The sequence below is a fragment of the Cebus imitator genome, unplaced genomic scaffold, assembly GCF_001604975.1.
Source record: "Cebus imitator isolate Cc_AM_T3 unplaced genomic scaffold, Cebus_imitator-1.0 Scaffold92, whole genome shotgun sequence".
Taxonomy (NCBI): domain Eukaryota; kingdom Metazoa; phylum Chordata; class Mammalia; order Primates; family Cebidae; genus Cebus; species Cebus imitator.
In genome coordinates, this window is record NW_016107407.1 from 12598029 (window position 1) to 12616981 (window position 18953).

General features: G+C 37.3%; 1 protein-coding gene across 3 annotated transcripts in view; it reads right to left on the minus strand.

The window, feature by feature from the left end:
* The window catches only part of ARMC3 (armadillo repeat containing 3), a 100472-nt gene that overhangs the window by 53310 nt on the left and 28209 nt on the right, over positions 1-18953 (minus strand). For all 3 annotated transcript variants that reach the window (XM_017535573.2, XM_017535572.2, XM_037740974.1), the window contains 6 exons: positions 18671-18739; positions 18245-18420; positions 15770-15964; positions 13515-13698; positions 3659-3811; positions 3451-3556 (listed from right to left, as the gene is read on the minus strand). In XM_017535573.2, coding sequence (XP_017391062.1) covers positions 3451-3556; positions 3659-3811; positions 13515-13698; positions 15770-15964; positions 18245-18420; positions 18671-18739 — 883 coding nt within the window. The remainder of the gene's footprint in view (positions 1-3450; positions 3557-3658; positions 3812-13514; positions 13699-15769; positions 15965-18244; positions 18421-18670; positions 18740-18953) is intronic.

Consider the following 18953-nt stretch of genomic DNA (forward strand, 5'->3'; position numbering starts at 1 on the left):
AAAGTTTTTTTGGATTAAAGAAGTAAATTTTTAAAAATCCACTAAACTTGAGTATCTGGGAAACCTCATTCATAAAGAATATCAAATCGGCAAGATTTTTTGGCATCAATTAAGGTGATGATCAGATTACTTTAATAAAGTTGAAAATCTTCCACATAAGGCTATGAATGGTCTGATTATTTATTTATGGTTGCTCCTAAAATTGCTCATCATCGTACTATTTTATAACATTTGAGTGTGGTTTTTTTGTTATGAGAAAGCAAGATGTGTGAAAATTTGAAATCAGATACATTAGACTATAAATTAATTTACAGAAAGATTATAAAATTCTATTTTTAGATTTTAAAAATATTTTAAATAAAAAAGCACTCGTTAGCTTTACAAAAAGGGTTACCACAAAGTACATTTCTCCTTCCTCAGGCTGATTATTTAATTTAGAAAATTTTGATCTACCCACAACTTTCCAAGCAAAAATCTATTACATAAAGGAAAAAGCACCGACGTTATATGTTACCATGACAACACAGCAATTACTCAATGCGTGAAATGAGCCTCCAATTCCAGAAGATGCCCTGAGTTTAAGCATTGGGTTTTAAAATTTCATTTTAGGCACATTAAGATATGTGTGTAGGAGACGGGTTACATTTTAACCTACACACAAAATTGGTATTTGCAGTGCTTATGTGCATTTTTTAAAAGTAGGCTAGCAAGGATCAAATATTCAAACGCTACCAAATGCATCTGGAGAAAGCTATCTGGGTTTTTGCCTCCTATACTACTTACGTATGACAGAAAAATAATTAGAAAAGCTTGATTCACACTATCCCAGCAGCAAAGCCATGATGCTTCCTAGGGGAGATGATGGAACGGACTGCTACTAAAAGTGACGCAGGAAATACTCACCAATGCTGAGTTTAAGCTAACAATTCTAAAAAGACGATCTGAGCAGAAAATTATTTTATTAAAAATAGCCAATCACATTTGTTGTCTCATTTCCATTGTATTTCGCATTAGGTATTGAACTCAAGGAGGTTTCTAGAAGGAGTCCTTCTATAAGTGACTTATTCATGTTCATTCCTTTTGATTGACTCTAGAATCTTTTGCAACTTCAGTCTTCAGCATTTGGCATAAACCTGTCAAATCTGATTCCATATCCTCCTCAAAAGCATTCATCTTCAATATTTTTTTAACTCAGAAAATCCCAGGTAAAAACTATATAAACCTCAGAGAACATTCAGAAAGCCGCTCTCATTCATGTCCCATTTCCCTTACAAAATATAAAATTAAAAAAAATAACAGAATGGGCAGTATATAATGGGATAAAGAAATGACTGCAATTAAAAATTTACAAGAATAAAATTAAATTACGAAAATAAAGTTAACTGTAGTAGAGAAGTCAGGTATCATTTAGTCCTAACCTTTCTGTGGTAACCAAAGGAACTATAGAGTCAGTCAAATGACAAAAATGTCTCAAATAGATAATTAAACTGAGAGAGAAGGCAGCTCTCTCTCTGAAGGCAGCCCCTTTTAGAACTACTTACCATCCTAATTTTCTATGATTTTGTATAAAATTAAAACAAAAAATATAAGCCGGGCAAACTCACATCAAATCAAAATAGCTATACACTCTGGAGGCCTGTTAAAGTATTCTAGATAATATACAAATCTAAATGGACTGGAGAGAGAAGTGGTTTAGTGTCTCTGATAAGATTTTTTTACATTGTGCGACCATACTGGAAAAATCACTGAATATGCTATTTTCAAATTGCTACTTACAAGGACTCAATATTCCAGAAATTTGGTGCTTTCCTAGAGATAATGATGACCCTTAATTTAGGAAACTACTATGTCAAAGATGGTAGCTACCAAAGGAACACAGTTTTGTTTTGACGCTTACGCTTTTCTGTTATGTTTTTATCAGGCGGTTAGATTTGTAGTCATTCTATTAGGGTCTTATGAAATATTTGGGTGGGCCAGGCGCGGTGGCTCATGCCTATAATCCCAGCACTTTGGGAGGCTGAGGTGGGCGGATCATGACATCAGGAGTTCAAGACCATCCTTGGCCAACATATTGAAACCCCATCTCTACTAAAAATACAAAAATTAGCTGGGCGTGGGCGTGCCTGTAGTTCCTGTTACTCGGGAGGCTGAGACAGGAGAATTGCTTGAACCCAGGAGGCAAAGGTTGCGGTGAGTTGAGATTGCGCCACTGCACTCCAGCCTGGGCTACAGAGTGAGACTCCATCCCCGCCAAAAAAGATATATACATATATATATATATATTTGTATGGGAGAACAGAAAGGGAAAGAAAGGCTAATAACTATTATGTATGTGATGGAGGCAGACAGAGATTTATTTCAAGTTAGAAAAGGATAATTTTACCCACAATATCACAAAGCAATAATAATTGAAAGCCAACTAACATACCAAATGAGATGTAGGGAGGGCAAGTAATTATTTTCTTTATGGAAGTTGCCTTCATGAAGTGCTTACTATTTTATAAGGCAGTCTTACCCTATAGAGGAAAGACTTTGGAGTCTGACAGACCTGCATTGATTTCCAGCTCAGCGATTTTGATAAAAATGTGTACCCAGGAAAATTATGTAACCTCGAAAAATCTCAGTTTCCTTAAATGCTGGGAGATTATTTTGGTAATTTTAAAATGAGTATTAGATACCAGAGTGTTTGGGATGCAGAAGGCATTCCTATTCCTTAACTTGTCTTCACAGTATTTGCCCATAATATGTTTTTTTCTTTATTTGTTTGTTTTTTGAGATGGAGCCTCGCTCTGTCACCCAGGCTGGAGTGCAATGGCACGATCTCGGCTCACTGCAACCTCCGCCTTCCAGGTTCAAGCAATTCTCCTGCCTCAGCCTCCCCAGTAGATGGATTACAGGCACATGCCACCATGCCCAGCTAATTTTTTGTATTTTAAATACAGACGCAGTTTCACCACGTTGGCCAGGCTGATCTCGAACTCCTGATCTCAAATGATATGCCCACCTTGGCCTCCCAAAGTGCTGTGATTACAGGCATGAGCCACTGACCTTTTAACTGTTTCTCTGTTATCTAATGATCATATCCTTTTAAAATGGTTCTTTAAGCATTATTCCAGATTTACCAAATGCTCATGCAATGTTGTCTTTAACATTTCCAGCATTATTCAGTCTTATTTGTGGAAGCTTCTACAAGAGTCTTCCTGGTCCCTGAAATCAAATGGCCTGCACATTTTCCCAACAAAGTCAGACATAGTTAAGATTTTGTAATATTTTTAGAAAACAGGCCCATTTGATGATTCTGTTTTCATAAGGGATTCTGAAGAATAACCCAAAGATAGACCATCTGGAGAAATTCATCGACTATCTTGAGAGTCAAAATATTAACATTAGAACATCTTAGACTGTGAATTGCCCCACGGGTCGGTGTTGGGGGAGGATCTCTGAACTTACCTTGCATTAGCAGGGTTGCATGTGGTTAGGTTTGCCAATGCGAGAGCTGCTGCTTCCCGTAGCTCTTCATTGTCGCTTTTTAGCAACTGAATTAACTGTGGAATACCTACAGAAAGAGAAAGGTAAAAATGTGACTTTTAAAATGCCCATGTGCACTAAAATATGGTAACCTAAAAATGCTCAAAAAAGTTGTTTTCAGTTGGCTTACCCTGATTATTGAAAAAATCTTTGCTGCCTGAATTCTCACACATTGCTGAAATAGCTTGGGAAGCAGCAATTTTAGTTCCATCATTTTCAGAACCCAAAAGGGCCACAAGGCACTTTTCAACCTCTTGTTCATGGAGAAGTTTTCTATTTTCAGCTTTCATACACAAAAAGGAAAAAAAATCAGAATTTTAATGCAAACACTGTAAACTATTATTACTTTCTCATCTAAAGTCTAATAGGAATTCAGACCATTTGCTAGCTTTAGTATGAGTCAAAACTAGACCAAATCTATAACTATTTAACTTTAGATTGCAGCAATTATGCAAAATGAATCACGGATGTTGCATTTTCCCCCCTATTCCCTTGTATGAGATCAGTATGACGGCCGAGGAAATTCTATAATAGGAACAAGGCAAGTTTTCGGATTTAGCAAGCACTGATTTCACACCAGTCATGTACCTGACCTGGTGCTCCGAGCTCACACAGACTATCTGCTCACGAAGGACAAAATCCAGCTTATCTGATGGTTCTTTTAAATGTAAAACCCAATATTGGAAGAATGCCTAAGATGAGCAAACTGATTAGCTGGATGCTTACGACGTTCAGGAGAAGAGCAGAGGACAGGAGGAAGTAAAAATGAGTTGTAAAGTATGATCCCAAGTCTTAAGAAATGTATAGTTTTATATCAAACTATAATCATAATTTTTTCTCAGGTGACAGTACATACATAAATAGCAAAAATTTAAATAATGATTTAATTAAAGTTATGACTCTAAGTACATATCATTATATTCATCCCATTTAAAACACTACTTTTGAAACTGAAGTATTTTTAATGTTCTTTAAAGTATCTTCAATGTTCCCTAAACATTGTTTTCTCTTGGCTTCATTTGATTTTTTATAAATGACATTCTCATTACTATACTAACGTAAATGTTGCATTAAACTAAATGAGAACATTAAAATAATTTGTTTCGTGTTATATTAATTCTAATTTTGTTTATGTTCTAGCTCATTCTAAAGGAGTTGCTATTTATTAAAGTATGTTCTAGAAAAAATATATTAAGTCAAACTGTTTTGATGACATAAAGAGGTACCAGAGACTAATATAAAAAGAAACAACTTACAAATAATTCCTTGTAAAATAATTTCGTTCCTTCAAAAAATTGTCATAGATTCAATTATTAATAGCCTTTATAAACTTTATAAAATTAACCTTTATATATTCTACTTTTGTGATTAAAATGGAAGAATGTGTCATATGCACTCAGGATATAATAAATAAGAGAAGAATATTCTATTAGAGTAAGAATCTTTGCAAAAAAATGTTGATAATTTAGATTACAATATTTACGTGTGGAACTAGTTCATTACTTATACGTAATTTAATAAACTTGTTGTTTTAGAAATATTTTCAGAAATTAACAACAACTAGGTTTCCATTGTAAAGTTATGATTTCTCCCTTCCTTCAACGATGACTCAAAAAAAATTGTCCTTGTTCGCAGAAGCAGTGTTACATTTAGATGGCACCATATTTGCAAATACTTTTGGCCTCTGTTCACCTGATACACAGATATATGTCAAGTAATCTGGCCATAACTGGCACAGGCTAAGTTATTAACACTTCTGCTCATTCATTTTAAACCAATCATGAACCACGTCCTGTAATCCTATCATTTTAATCTCTTGTTCCTTTCATTTACCATTAGAATTCAGGCAGGCTGTAACCTTTTTTCATGAAAAAGCTTCAGTTAATACTTAAATCTCAAGGATATGGCTCCAAAAATGTTTTAAAATATACATAGTTCCTATTATTTTTCACTGAATAAGTAATATCCAAAACTTTTCTGGAGTCTCTGACCTAAAATGCTGATATTTATCATTAAGATTTTCCTGATGGCTCTAAATGCAATTTTCTAAACAGAACCCTCTTGGCATGGATACTATCAGGAAAACTGGCCAAAATGATTAATTTGAAAAGACGAACTTTGGAATATGTAGTTGTTGCTTTCAGAAAACAGTATATTTACAATTACTGAAAAGATTTTTAAAAATAATTTAACTAGATACTGAGAGCAATTAGTTTCTCAACCTTGCTGCAAGTATTCTCAAAATGCAGCTGTGTTCAGTAAACCTCAAAAGTGCTGACTGCAGCGTGGCTATAATAGATTTAAAAGATGAAGTAACATATTAACCAAATACTTTCATTGAATTGCTACACCAAGAAGTATTTGTGTTTTAATTACGCAGATCATAAAATGGTAAGATAGCTACCAATAGCATAATGTCCTTTAAAAATAACATTTGTTCAGTATCCTTAAAATAAAAAAGCATGACGTTTCGTTACTGGAAATAAATCTGTGTGTAATGATGTTTTCATTCATCCATTCTCAGAAGTTGCTGTTGTGCCGCTTTTACTCCTGCTGAGATGTTAATGCCAGTTCATAAACCTCATGGCAACACAGTAATTAACACCTTCCTCCCACTGGTACCAGGTCAAAGGCACATTTGATTTGGGCTTTCCACAGGTGAGATGCATGTTAAAACTTTACTCAACAAAAAAACTCAGAAAGTGTGTTTTGCATTTGGATGTTTCAACTGTATTTCTGACATACAATGACAATGCATGACCTTGTCTAAAAAATATTCTCTTGATGATTGTAAGTAAAAATAAGTGTTATAAATTGCTATTGATAGTTACATTGTTCTTAACAGTATAAGGAGCAATATTTGAAAAATCTACTTATAAATGGAGTTTTCTAACAGCGGGACATTTTTTACACTTCTTCATGATTATATGCTTTCAATACAGGAATGCTAGGAGATAGCTTTCTTAATCATTGTTAAGTTTTTAGAGTTTGCCACTGTAATTTAAAATAAGACACATCTGGTTAAGCTGGCTGCTTCTGGCAGATAGAGGTCAAGGCAGGCAAGAGTTGATATACAAAGAAGTAGACACATAATATGGTTTGGCTGTGTCCCCAAACAAATCTCATCGTGAATTTACATGAATTTACAGTTCTCATAATCCCCACATGTCGTGAGAGAGACCAGGTGGAGATAATTGAATCATGGGGGCAGTTTCTCCCATACTAGTCTCCTGATAGTGGGTGATTTCTCACGAGACCTGATGGCTTTGTAAGGGGCTTCCCTCTTTGCTGGGCTTTCATTTTCTCGCCTGCCGCTCTACGTGAAGGTGCTCCCTGCCACGATTGTTAAGTTTCCTGAGGCCTCCCCAGCCATGCAGAGCTGTGAGTAGATTAAACTTTTTTTTCTTTATCAATTCCCCAGTCTTAGATATTTCTTCATAGCATGATGAGAACAGACTAATTTAACAAAATATACACGTAAGACCTGGAAAAAAGGCAGAACCTAGAATCCAGGCAGGAGGAAGAGGGAAATATGGTAGCGCTAGCCAGATAATAAGAGTTAAGAGGTAAATAAATCAACAAAAATAGAGGAGAATAATCAGGCAAATGACAAAGATGTCAACCTGTCTTCTAGCACTGGCCCCAAGGATGTTGGTTCTGCCTTAATGTTGTGTTCTGGTCAGAAGTGGGCAGTACTGCCCAAAAATGTCTATGGCTAAGGCAGATCAGAGTCCTTAGGGGAAATTCTGCGTCTGGAATGGAGAGATTTTCTCAAAGCTCTGCACTTCCAATCAGAAGAGCGTTCACTCATAATAATTTATTGGGATATGTGAACAGAGAGAAAGTTTGAATCTTTGTGGAATCATCTACCTTTGTAGAGTTTCCAAGAATGAAGCTTTCAGACCAGATACTCCTAGGCTATAAGAAAATTAAACCACCTCTGCATTCATTGAATTTGACAAAACACCTGGCATGCTTCTTCAGTTTTTGTAAAGTTGCCACAGATGAAAACAATTTAAAAAGAAAGGAGGCTATGTCAGAAGGGATGGGGGGAGATTACCAGTTGAATAAGTTGAATTATAAAATGTAAGTTTTCACAGTAATTGAGGAAATCGCAAGATCATGGTGAAAGAGCCCTACTGTAATACAGACGGCTATTGATTGAATGATGTTAAGGTAGATATGTCTCCGCCATCTGGAAAATGGAGGTTCTGCTCAGCAATGGAAGTCAACTTTTGTGCTGTGCTGGCTTGGTACTCCAGTGAGGATTGGGTTACTTTAGTTCATGCACAGATTGTTGCTTTAATCTACCATAGTGGGGACAGATGAAGATCTGGTGTGAGAAAGCTGGTAGGGTATGTAGAGCAGAGTGGGCTGCACCAGGTTAAAGCACAAGGAAGCAGGTTCTTTAATTTCTTAAGGACAGAAAGAGAAACCAGTTATTTTACTGACACCTTAAAAATTAACAGAATTAGAAAATTTGATTTTTCCTCTAAATCAAGCCGTTGGAAGAACATAGATACCAATAGGTCAAAACGGTATTTCCCAAACCAGAATCCAGACAAAAGGCCCAAACCAGAGCAAATGAGTACAAAATGATGGTCTAACAAAGTTATACAATCCAGAGTACAAGGGGGAGTATGTGAGGAAGAACAAATTGATAACCAATGGCCGTGCACTTGAGTGAAATAGAAGAATCTTTAATGCCAAGTGGGGCTATCTGGACTTGATCCTGTGTATTTTAGCTCAAGAGTTATTAACCTGGGGTCCATGAATTCAGAAGACAGGTGGGCTTCAGGCAGTCTATGAACTCTCTGCAATTATATACAGAATGTAGTGTATTTGTACATTTTCGGAAGGTTACTCTTTGTTCAGATTCTCAAAAACAGCTTAACGCTCTCCAAAGTAAAGTGTGGGCAGTGTAGTTGGATGTGCTCGGAAGCAGTCAGGAAGACAGGCAGGAATTTAGAAGACAGGTCAGAATTAGAAACAGATTTGGGATTCATAAGCAAATAAGGAGGCAGCTGAAACATTAGTCATAAGTGAGAGTGCTCAGGAAGATTTTCAAGAGAACAAGACAGAAAGCAGGAAGGCAAGATTAGTATTGAAACAAGCTGAGGAAAGCAGTAAGGGTGAAGGTTGGTCTGGTAATTAGAACAATCAAGAGAGAGGGGTGTTTTGGAAACTAAGGGATAAAAGTTTAGAGGAGGAGAGGGGAATCAACAGCATGGACTCCCACCCAGAGGTCAAGTTAAAAAGGACTGAAAATGCCTCTGCAGGATTTAGGAGCTGAGAGGTCAATGTCAAATTCTACAAAGACTATTTTGGCAGAATGGTGGAAACGGAAGTCAGGTGCAGCAGGTGACATGATGGAGATGAGATGAAGACATGGGGCTGTTTTAAATGGACTTATCTGTCAAAGAGGATGATTGAGGAAAAAAAGGAGCAAAAAAGGACCCTGGGGCAAGGGTAAGAGAGGAAGAAAGAAATTTCCACAAATAACCCAGGCCACAAACAGTGAAGAGCCTCCAGAAAGCTCTGAACTTCTATCACCTTCCTCTTACATAAGCCATTGAGATCAGGAGAAGGTAGAACTCTGGCAGTGCAATGCCACATCACAGGAAAGTCTCCTTGTCATCCAAAATTGGGCTACAGGAGTACCTTGTCCTCTCAATTGATGGGAAAACAGGCAAAGGGCACCCTGTAGGCTTCCTCTATTTATTAAAACCAGGCCCAGGCAGAGTCCTCTGCATTCCATGATGAGCATTAAAAACTGAAATTATGAAACACTGCATAGAGAGAAGAACAGAGATGGTCTAAAAATAAGTATTCATGGGGAAAAATTAAATGAAACAAAAACAAGAATCCACAGTATATTAGAAAACACTAGCTTCCTGAATTAAGGGAAAAAACCATGACTCTGGAGATCAAAAGCTGCCTGTGTAGTAAAGACAGTGGAGAAGGGGACTTAGACACATTTTGGCAAAATTTTCAAACTCAGAATAAAAAATTCTACCTTAATACAGTTTTCCTGTATTAAGTCACATATGCAAGATAATGGAAATCAGGCTTGAACTCTACAAAAGCAAGCTTCATAATATTTAAGAGAAATATTATACAACAATTCCAAACCCAGTTAAATGGTCATATATGTCTGAAGGCCGAAAACCTATTCACAGGTAAGGTCTCAAAGTATATCACTATTGGGAATACCTTAAAAATGTTTTTTAACTGAAAAAAATATACTCTGGTTAATTTTAGAAATGAATCTAAAATAAGGACAGGTAAGCTTAACTAGGAGAAATTGACAGCACACACTGAAACAGACTCAACATGCATATAACTCTAAATGATAAATGTGGTTAAAATTGAATGTAATGACAAAGTGATTGTTTAAATAGAGGCTTTGGGCCAGGAGTGGTGGTTCACGTCTGGGAGGGCAAGGTGGGCGGACTGCCTGAGATCAGGAATTCAAGACCAGCCTGGCTAACATGCTGAAACCCCGTCTCTACTAAAAATACAAAAATTAGCCAGGCATGGTGGTGCGTGCCTGTAGTCCCAGCTATGCGAGAGGCTGAGGCAGGAGAATTGCTTGAACCAGGGAGGTAGAGGTTGCAATGAGCCAAGATTGTACCACTGCACTCCAGCCTGGGTGACAGAGTGAGACTGTGTCTCAAAAAAGATTAAACTTAGAATTAAAAATATAATTACCATATGATTCAGTAATTCCACTTCTAGGTATATACCCAAAATAACTGAAACCAGGGACTCAAAGAGATATCTGTATAGCCACATTCTTAGCAGCATTATTCACATTAACCAAAAGGCAGATGCAAACCAACTGTCCATCCATGGTTGAAAGGATAAACAAAATGTAGTCTATACAGATAATGGAATATTCTTTGGCTTTAGGAAGGAAGGAAATTCTGACACATGCTACAACATAAATGAAGCTTGATATCATGCTAAGTGCTGTGCATTTGCAAAAGCACAAATACTGTATGATTCCACGTATGTGAAGGATCTAGGGTCGTGAAATTCATAGACAGAAAGTAGAATGGTGGTTGCTAGGAGTGTGTGTGAAGAAGTGGGAATTATTGTTTAATTGGTGTACTTTTAGTTTTGCTAGATGCAAAGATTTCGGTGGATGGACAACACCACAAAAATGTGAATACATTTAATACCACTGAACTGTACACTTAAAAATGATGAAGTTGGTAAATTTCATGTTACTTGCATTTCACCACAATTTAAAAAGCAAGATGGAATTGATTTCCTTTTCTTCAAGCAAAACTGTTCCCCTTCTTGAGTTCTCCATTTCTGTAAGTGGCGCCATTTTATTACCAGCTATCTAAGCCAGAAACCTGGCCTCATGCTTCATATTGCCTTCTTCCTCTATCAACCAACATAGTCATTCAACAAATACTCACACATGTGCTGGTGGCTCTCCTTCCAGAGTACCTTGAGCCCATCCTGAACACCACATCTCTGTTCAGGGCACCTTCACAGCTCACCTAGATTACTACAGCAACCGCCCTATGGGTCTTCTGTGTCTGGTCCTAAACACTTCCAATCTCTTCTCCACTTTGCAACAGGAGTTCACTTTCTTTAAAAAGTGAAAATCCGTGAGGTTTCCTCCCTTCTAACTTCAATGGCTCTTTGTTGGCATTAAAATAAAGTCCAAAGTCCTTAACTGGGCTTATAATGTCAATGAGCACTGGACTCCTCACTGTGTCTGCAGCCTGAGCACTCAGTGTTCTGTGACATTCTGGTCGTTGGCTGTTCTGAAAGCTTTTAGTTCTGGAACTTGCCATGTTGTCCCTCCTCTGGCCTTTACACACATTGTTCCTTCTCAGAGAATGACTTCTCCTGCTCCAACCCAGCTGAACCTTCTTTGAACAGTCAGTTTCTCTTACTTACTCTAGGTCCTAGCTTGTAAATCACTGATTCCAGGAAGATTTATCTGATCCAGGTCTGTGCTGGGAGACTTCCTAGGTGATCCTGTGTTTCTGTCATTAATCACTTTGAACACTGCATTGTGATTGCCTGTTTACTTTTCTGTTCTGGGTGAGGACTTAATAAATCATGAGCAAATGAATTTATACATTGTTCTGGAAAGGTTGTAGTTCACTCAAAATCACACGAGTAGGTCATTGCAATGCCAATAGTGGAACTCCAGTACCAGCAACTCTGTGTGCTTTTCAATACTGTGGCATATGATGGATCATCAAACTTACCACCTCAAAATGAGTTAGAACAGACTTAGAATGACCCAGCCACATTTGATACATATAATACTCTTCAGAGAGACGTGGAGATAAGCAAACATTTTAGGATTGACGTTGTCCATGTCTTAGCATTTTACTTCTCTTTGGGTTTCAATTAGCTAAGAAGGACTGGGATAGAAGGAAAATAGAACTGACCAGCTATGATAATGTATAAGTTCCATTTGATAGAATACCGGAGAAACTGTCTTTTGCCAATATTAAAAAACCTTGGTTTCACAACCAGCCTCTCAAATAGGAATTTATAATGTAACTCATGAGGCCCCTCTATATACGCTGCATACTGGATAGTGAAATCCTGCTTACTGCATTAAAGCTTTGTCTTGAAGACATCCAGTGTGTGCTGAAAAGGAAGTGTTTCCCATAGTATATATATATATATATGTATATATACACAGATAGACAGGTAGATAGATACACAGATGTGAGTATATGTGTTTAGAATATAAATCACTTAAAATAGTCAATGCTGTCATCCTTTATAACAGTAGTGGTGCAGAAGGGGAAAAATAAAATCACATCTTTTATTAAATAAGACTCCAAATATACATAAATTAAAACTATCATTTTATCTTCTGTGCTTGTGATATAATTAATCTCTCATACTTTACAGATTTATGTCAACATAACTTGTCACTGAAATGCAAATTGTATTATGTATATAGTATGAGCATATTACATTTCACAGCTATATAACATGGTACTACTAGACTCCAGCTGAAACTTAAAAATTACTTTATAGATATTATTGTGAATGTGAATTTCTTCAAACAATGCTTTCAGGTTCACAAACGATGCATACATTCTATATAATTCCAAATTCAAGCAAAATGAAGGCTTAGAACTTAATATAGAAATGAATTGTTTTTTAAAAAATAGGATGATAATGAAATCATATTGCATTCTTCATATCCTTGACAAATCTCTACTTTAACTCATTGGAAGTGAGATGAATTTGGCCTTAAGTAGTAAATACAGCACTATTCTCAATTTTTTTTTTTTTTTTGAGATGAAATTTTCCTCTTGTTGCCCAGGCTGGAGTGCAGTTGTGCAATCTCGGCTCACTACAACCTCTGCCTCCCAGGTTCAAATGATTCTTCTGCCTCAGCCTCCCAAGTAGCTGGGACTACAGGCATACGCCACCACACTTGGCTGATTTTGTATTTTTAGTAGAGAGGGGGTTTCACCATGTTGGTCAGGCTGGTCTCGAACCTCTGACCTCAGGTGATGCACCTGCCTTGGCCTCCCAAAGTGCTGGGATTGCAGGTGTGAGCCACTGCACCCAGCCTCAAATTGTTTTTTAAAAAGCAGACAAATACTCTAGTGTTCGTTAGTACTAATCAAAATTAAGACTACAAGAGGAATTACATGTGCTTAGTTTATATAAAATAAGATATTTTGGGGTATGGTGGCTTATGGCTGTGACTCAGTCAAGGTGGGCAGATTGCTGGAGCCCAGGAGTTCTAGACTAGCTTGGGCAACATAGCAAAACCCTGTCTCTACATAAAAATACAAAAATTAGCCAGACATGGTGGTGCACGCCTGTAGTCTCAGCTACTAGGAAGCCTGAGGTGGAAGGATCACTTGAGCCCAGAGAGGTTGAGGCTGCAGTGAGCTGTGATCATGCCACTGCACTCCAGCCTGAGAGATGGAGTGAGACCTGGTCTCCAAATAAATAAAATAAAATACAATAAGACATACGATCATAAGCTGCTTTAGTAATGGCTTTGGCTGCATTCTTCTGAATATCAGGAATTGTAGAGTTTTCTGCAAATGACAGGAGTTTTTTAAGACCCCCTGTCTGCTGAATCTGCACTATAGTATCCATGTCTTCGAGGCAGTTGGCTATCACTGCAAGTGCTTCTATATGAAGGTCATTCAATTCCTAATAATAAAAGCAAATGCAACTTTAGAAGGTTGTACTAAAAGAAATGTACACTTCCCATATTTGACTACAAGAGGAAATAAAGTCAGTCAGAACACAATGTAATTAATTCTGTTGTGACAGAGGCCCCAGGGGACAGGAGTTCTGCTTATCAAAGTAACATCACCTTTCCTGGCTATGTGCCCTGTCTTCTCCTTTCCCTTACTCCAAAATGTTTTTTGGATAAAATGTAATGCTAAGAAGAAAACTTCAAAAATGGTAGTCAGCGAAGTTGCTCATATAGCCTTACACCAAAAACAATTTTGAAATCTGGAGTAAACATTTTTTGAAAAAGCAAGACCGAAACTGAAGAAAATATATACTTTAAAATAATTTGTAGCTATCTTGCCTGAGGAAATCGACTGAATCCCCACAGCTATGGAAAACTTCAGCCTTACCTAAATAGCTAGAAATGTAAAGGGGAAATCCCCAAACTGAAAAATGCTCAGAAAGGATAATCCATCATGAATGGAAGGAACTCACATCACAGCAAATACATTGTGGCCAATGTTCATGGAATTCACTGGTTTGACCATGTTCCCACCATCCTTAAGCAGCTGGCTTGATAGAATGCTCTTTTAAAGACCATTCTACCATTCTACAGCACCAGCTAGGTGGCAAGACCTTGCAGGGCTGGAGCAAGGTTCTCCAGAATGCTGTATATGCTCTGAATCAGTGTCTACCATATGGTGCCATTTCTTCTATAGCCTGGATTAGTGGGTCCAGGAAGGGTAGACATCACCCAAGGATTCTGCATCCTCTTCTGGGGTAAGCACTGGGAAATATTTGGTTGTATATGGGATAGTTATATCATGTTAGGTGAAAATATGATCTCATCATTGTCTTAATTTGAAGATCAAATATGATTTAGGATGTATATTGGTGCCAATTTGACAAGGAGAGAACTTGATGATGAATTTTTGTCTAGGTCACAGTACCCAGATATTTGGTCAAATATTCTAGATGTTTCTGTGAAAGTGTTTTTTCATGAGATTAATATTTAACTGTAGACTTTGAGTAAAGTAGATTACCCTCCATGATGTGAGTGGGCCTGACCTAATCATTTGAAGGCCTTAATAGAAAAGGATTGATCTACCTGGCCACAGAGGGAATCCTGCCAGCAGACTACCCCTGGACTCAAACTACACACTTTTCTGAATCTTTAGCCTACTTGCCTAACCTGTGGATTTTGGACTTGCCAAGCCTCCAAAAGTACATGAGCCAATTCTTTAAAAAAACTACCCACCCACCCCTCCAACACAAACCCATTGGTATGGTTTGGCTCTGTGTCCCCACGAAAATCTCATCTCCAGTTGTGATCCCCAGGGAAAATTAAGTAACATAATCCCCATGTGTCCAGGGAGGGACCTGATGGGAGGTGACTGAATCATCAGGGCAGTTCCTTCATGCTGTTCTCATGACAGTGAGTTCTCATGAGATTAAAGTAGGGGCACTGGATCTGAAATCTGTTTATTACTATTTCAATAAAGAGTTAGTGGCAAAAGACACTGGACATATTTGGAAGCTATCTGAATCACTCAAGTCAATTAAATGGCATTCAACAAACTACTAGATGAGGTTTTATAATCAGGAGGTCCTAGAAGGCACAAGTATTCTTAAAGTTTAATTAATTCCTAAGGAGCTTACTAGCAACTATGGACTTACTAGCAACTTACTAGCTCCAATATTATCAAAATATATGTGTCTGGGAGGAAAATTATGCTTCTTGCTTTATCCTGGAGAAAACCATAATGCAGGTTAAAAGACTCACCCCAGGTGTTTCAGGAAATCAAGAGGAAGATCATAGACAAGAATTTAAGCATCTTGAGTCTGCTAAACCAGAAGACTTTAAAAATTAGTTTAAATTGCCCTGTACAATTAGCCTGATTTAAGCAGGCCAATAAACTTTCTGTAGCAATAAGCAAATTAATCCATTACACTTAATACATGTTAAATAGAATAAAATTTCATTTTTGAACATTTGGGAGAGATACATTTCCTAATAGAAAGTCAAATGAATGAAACTAAATACCTTAGTTTCTAGGATCTTAATAAGATGGTCCAATCCTTGATGGTCTCTTAGCATTGTTCGAGACTCTTTATCATTTGTAATAACACCTAAGGTTTTGAGAGCCAACAATTGAATAATTGGATATTCTGACTTCAAGAGATCTAAGATAGGAGGTATTGCATTTAGTTCTTGAAGTGTAGTTCGACACTGAAAATCCTGCCACAAAATACAAATGATCAAAACAATAAATTTTTAAGCAAAATACATTCTCAAGAATGGAGAAATTCCGTTTTCTAACACAAGAACGTAAGTTATGATTTTCTCATCTTTTATGCCAAATTCCCTTCCAAAATAACTCAAAAATGAGAAATCTTTCAATTGACATCACCAAAATATTTAACTGTAATATATACACATTATTTACAACAGAAAGTAAACATCTACGACTTTTGTAGTATCATTTATTCAGCATATTTCGATTAAACAGCATTATAAAATCTATGCATAATGAAATTCTTTTCACACTTGGATATACTTCTTTAAATAGTAATTAATAAAATGAAATTATGGCATTGATTTCTTACCTCATTCAAATGGACTGTTTATGAAATACCTATTAGCATGCAGTGCTGTTGACAGGCCCTCTGCGTACAAATTTACAGCAGCTTTATTCAGATACACGACCTTTATTTAAGACATTTACACAATCAAGGGGTCATTATAGTCTAGACAGTTGTTGTGCCTGTATGTCTATGACTCTGGTGAGTGAAAAAGTGGGTGGTTAAGAAAACAAGCCACGAAGCCATGGAAAGCTCCCAAACTCTGTTAAGACATGACACCTTTAATCAAAACATGATAAATATAAAATGGCACTAAAGGCAGAAAAGGCTCCAATTAAAGCTTAGCTTTCCCCTGTCCATCCTTTTATTGATCTTTAATATGGAGCGTCCTTTAGACACAAAATTGTAGGTTGCTTTTTGTCATGGGTTGAATTGTGTCCTCCCAAAATATATGTTGAAGTTCTAGCCCCAGTACTTGTTAATGTGACCTTATTGAAAACAGGGTCACTGGAGACGTAATTAGTTATGATGAGGTCATTCTGGAGTAAAGTGGGCCCTCAGTGGTGTCCTTGTACAATTGGTTTCCTTAGGAGAAAAAAATGACAGAGGGAGAGCTTACTGGGATGCAGCCATAAGCCAAGGGACTTTCTCCATCCTTTGATAGATGGCCACCACCTGAACCTGGGAAGAGGAAAGGAAGGATTTGATCTGGTCTTGGTGGGGGCATGGCCCTACTGACACCTTGATTTTGGACTTCCGGCCTCCAGAACTGTGACTGTCTCTAGTATGAAGCCACCTAGTCTGTAGTTCTTTGTTACAGCAGCCCTAGGAAACGAATACACCGTTTTTAGCCAGTACTGCTGTTAAGAATTGTGGAGGTGATTATTTTCATTTCTGCTTGATTAAAACAATAGGGAAATAGTGCCCTAAGGACTCTTGGGATTTAAAACACAAACACACCTAGAGAAATACTTAATCAAAGGACGTAAAGCCCACGTGACTGGAGAAGGGAAAAGAGGGGCTAAACTTCCTGTTGAGGGTGCCTTTTAGGGAGGGAGGAGTGAGGGTGAAACCAGTGAGTAGCAAAGTCATGCTGGGTCAGGAATTTTGCTTTTGCTGCCTTTTGATATGAGCCCATTTGTCTCTCTCTGCCTGGATATGTTGCCTCTCCATTAATCTTCCTCTTCACTCTCATTTTGGTATTTCCTGCTCTCTTAATGGCCATTTAAAATTTGTGTCTTTCCATTTCCAGCTGATCTAAAGCTAATCACATGTGCATGCTAATTGTTAAGGAATCTAAGCAGTAGAGAAGGCTGTTCAGAGTATTGGGAAGATGACCTGTGTGCATGAGGGGTGTGTGTGTGTTCCGTGTTCCCGGAGCCGGGGTGCAAAGGACAGGACTGTGGGGGAGGGGAAGGTTGGCAGTTTCCTTCCATTACAAAGGAAAGCATCACAGTGAGGTAGCATCTATCTTACTATTGTGGATAATGAATTCTGTTCTGCATACTCAAATTATTAGATTTTTAGCAACAAATAAGCCTAAATTAACATCTCAGTACATTGTATAGGGTATATATTAACATCCAATATGCTTAGAGCACCAGGGTTCAATCAATAGTAGCTATCCAGGTTCCACATATTAGATTTCCTGTTTCAGGAGAAGTACATTTTATTTGCATGCCATTCTGTTCTTGAAAAATAGAAATACATTTCCAAATACTTTTTCACGGGAGACAAATATTATCAAATGTGAAAACTGAACGATATCTACACTGCTTCCATTATTTTTTCTCTGAATAATAAATACTAACCAGTAACAAGAATATCTAATGATGCAGAACTGGTGAGTTTTTAAAAGCTTTTTTTTTTTTTCTATTTTTAATGGGAAAATCTAAAATCAGCTTTCGTCAGAATACTTTTTAGAAATTAATCTTACCTGCACCAAGTTGTAAATGCATTCCATAGAATTCTTCTTTACATCTGGGTCTGGGCTGCTCAGTAATCTGATGAGTGGCTCTAATCCTCCATGTTCAAATATTTGCACTTTACCGGTGTACTCTGCAGACATGTTTGCTAGACAAAGACTAGCAAACTCATGGATAACTACTTCTTCTGTGTATCAAAAATAAATAACACAAGTATGCCAACTGCTAATTATTCAACCACTACCTTAAAATACGCCTTGGAAACCAAAGCTCCACAAATTGTATCTTGCTTACAGCTCACCCTTTTTACAAACTCAAAATTGACCTGTGGTTTGAGAGACTTTAATAACTATTTCATGAATGATTTTCAATATATAGTTTAATCAAGTGTAAAAAAAATTTCCATTTCTTAAAACAGACATAGAATGCAAAGTTACCTTCCGGAGCGAGCTGAGCAATGACAGAATTCATGACGTCTAACTCCCTTAACAATTTTTTAACATCATCTACAAAGGAAGAAATAGAATATTGATGTTTATTATTAAAAATAATAGACTGGGTGCAGTGGCTTACGCCTGTAATCCCAGCACTTTGGGCGGCCAAGGCAGGTGAATCACTTGAGGTCAGGAGTTCAAGACCAGCCTGGTCAACACGGCAAAACCTCAACTCTACTGAAAATAAAAAAATTAGCCAGATGTGTTGGCTTGCACGTGTAATCCC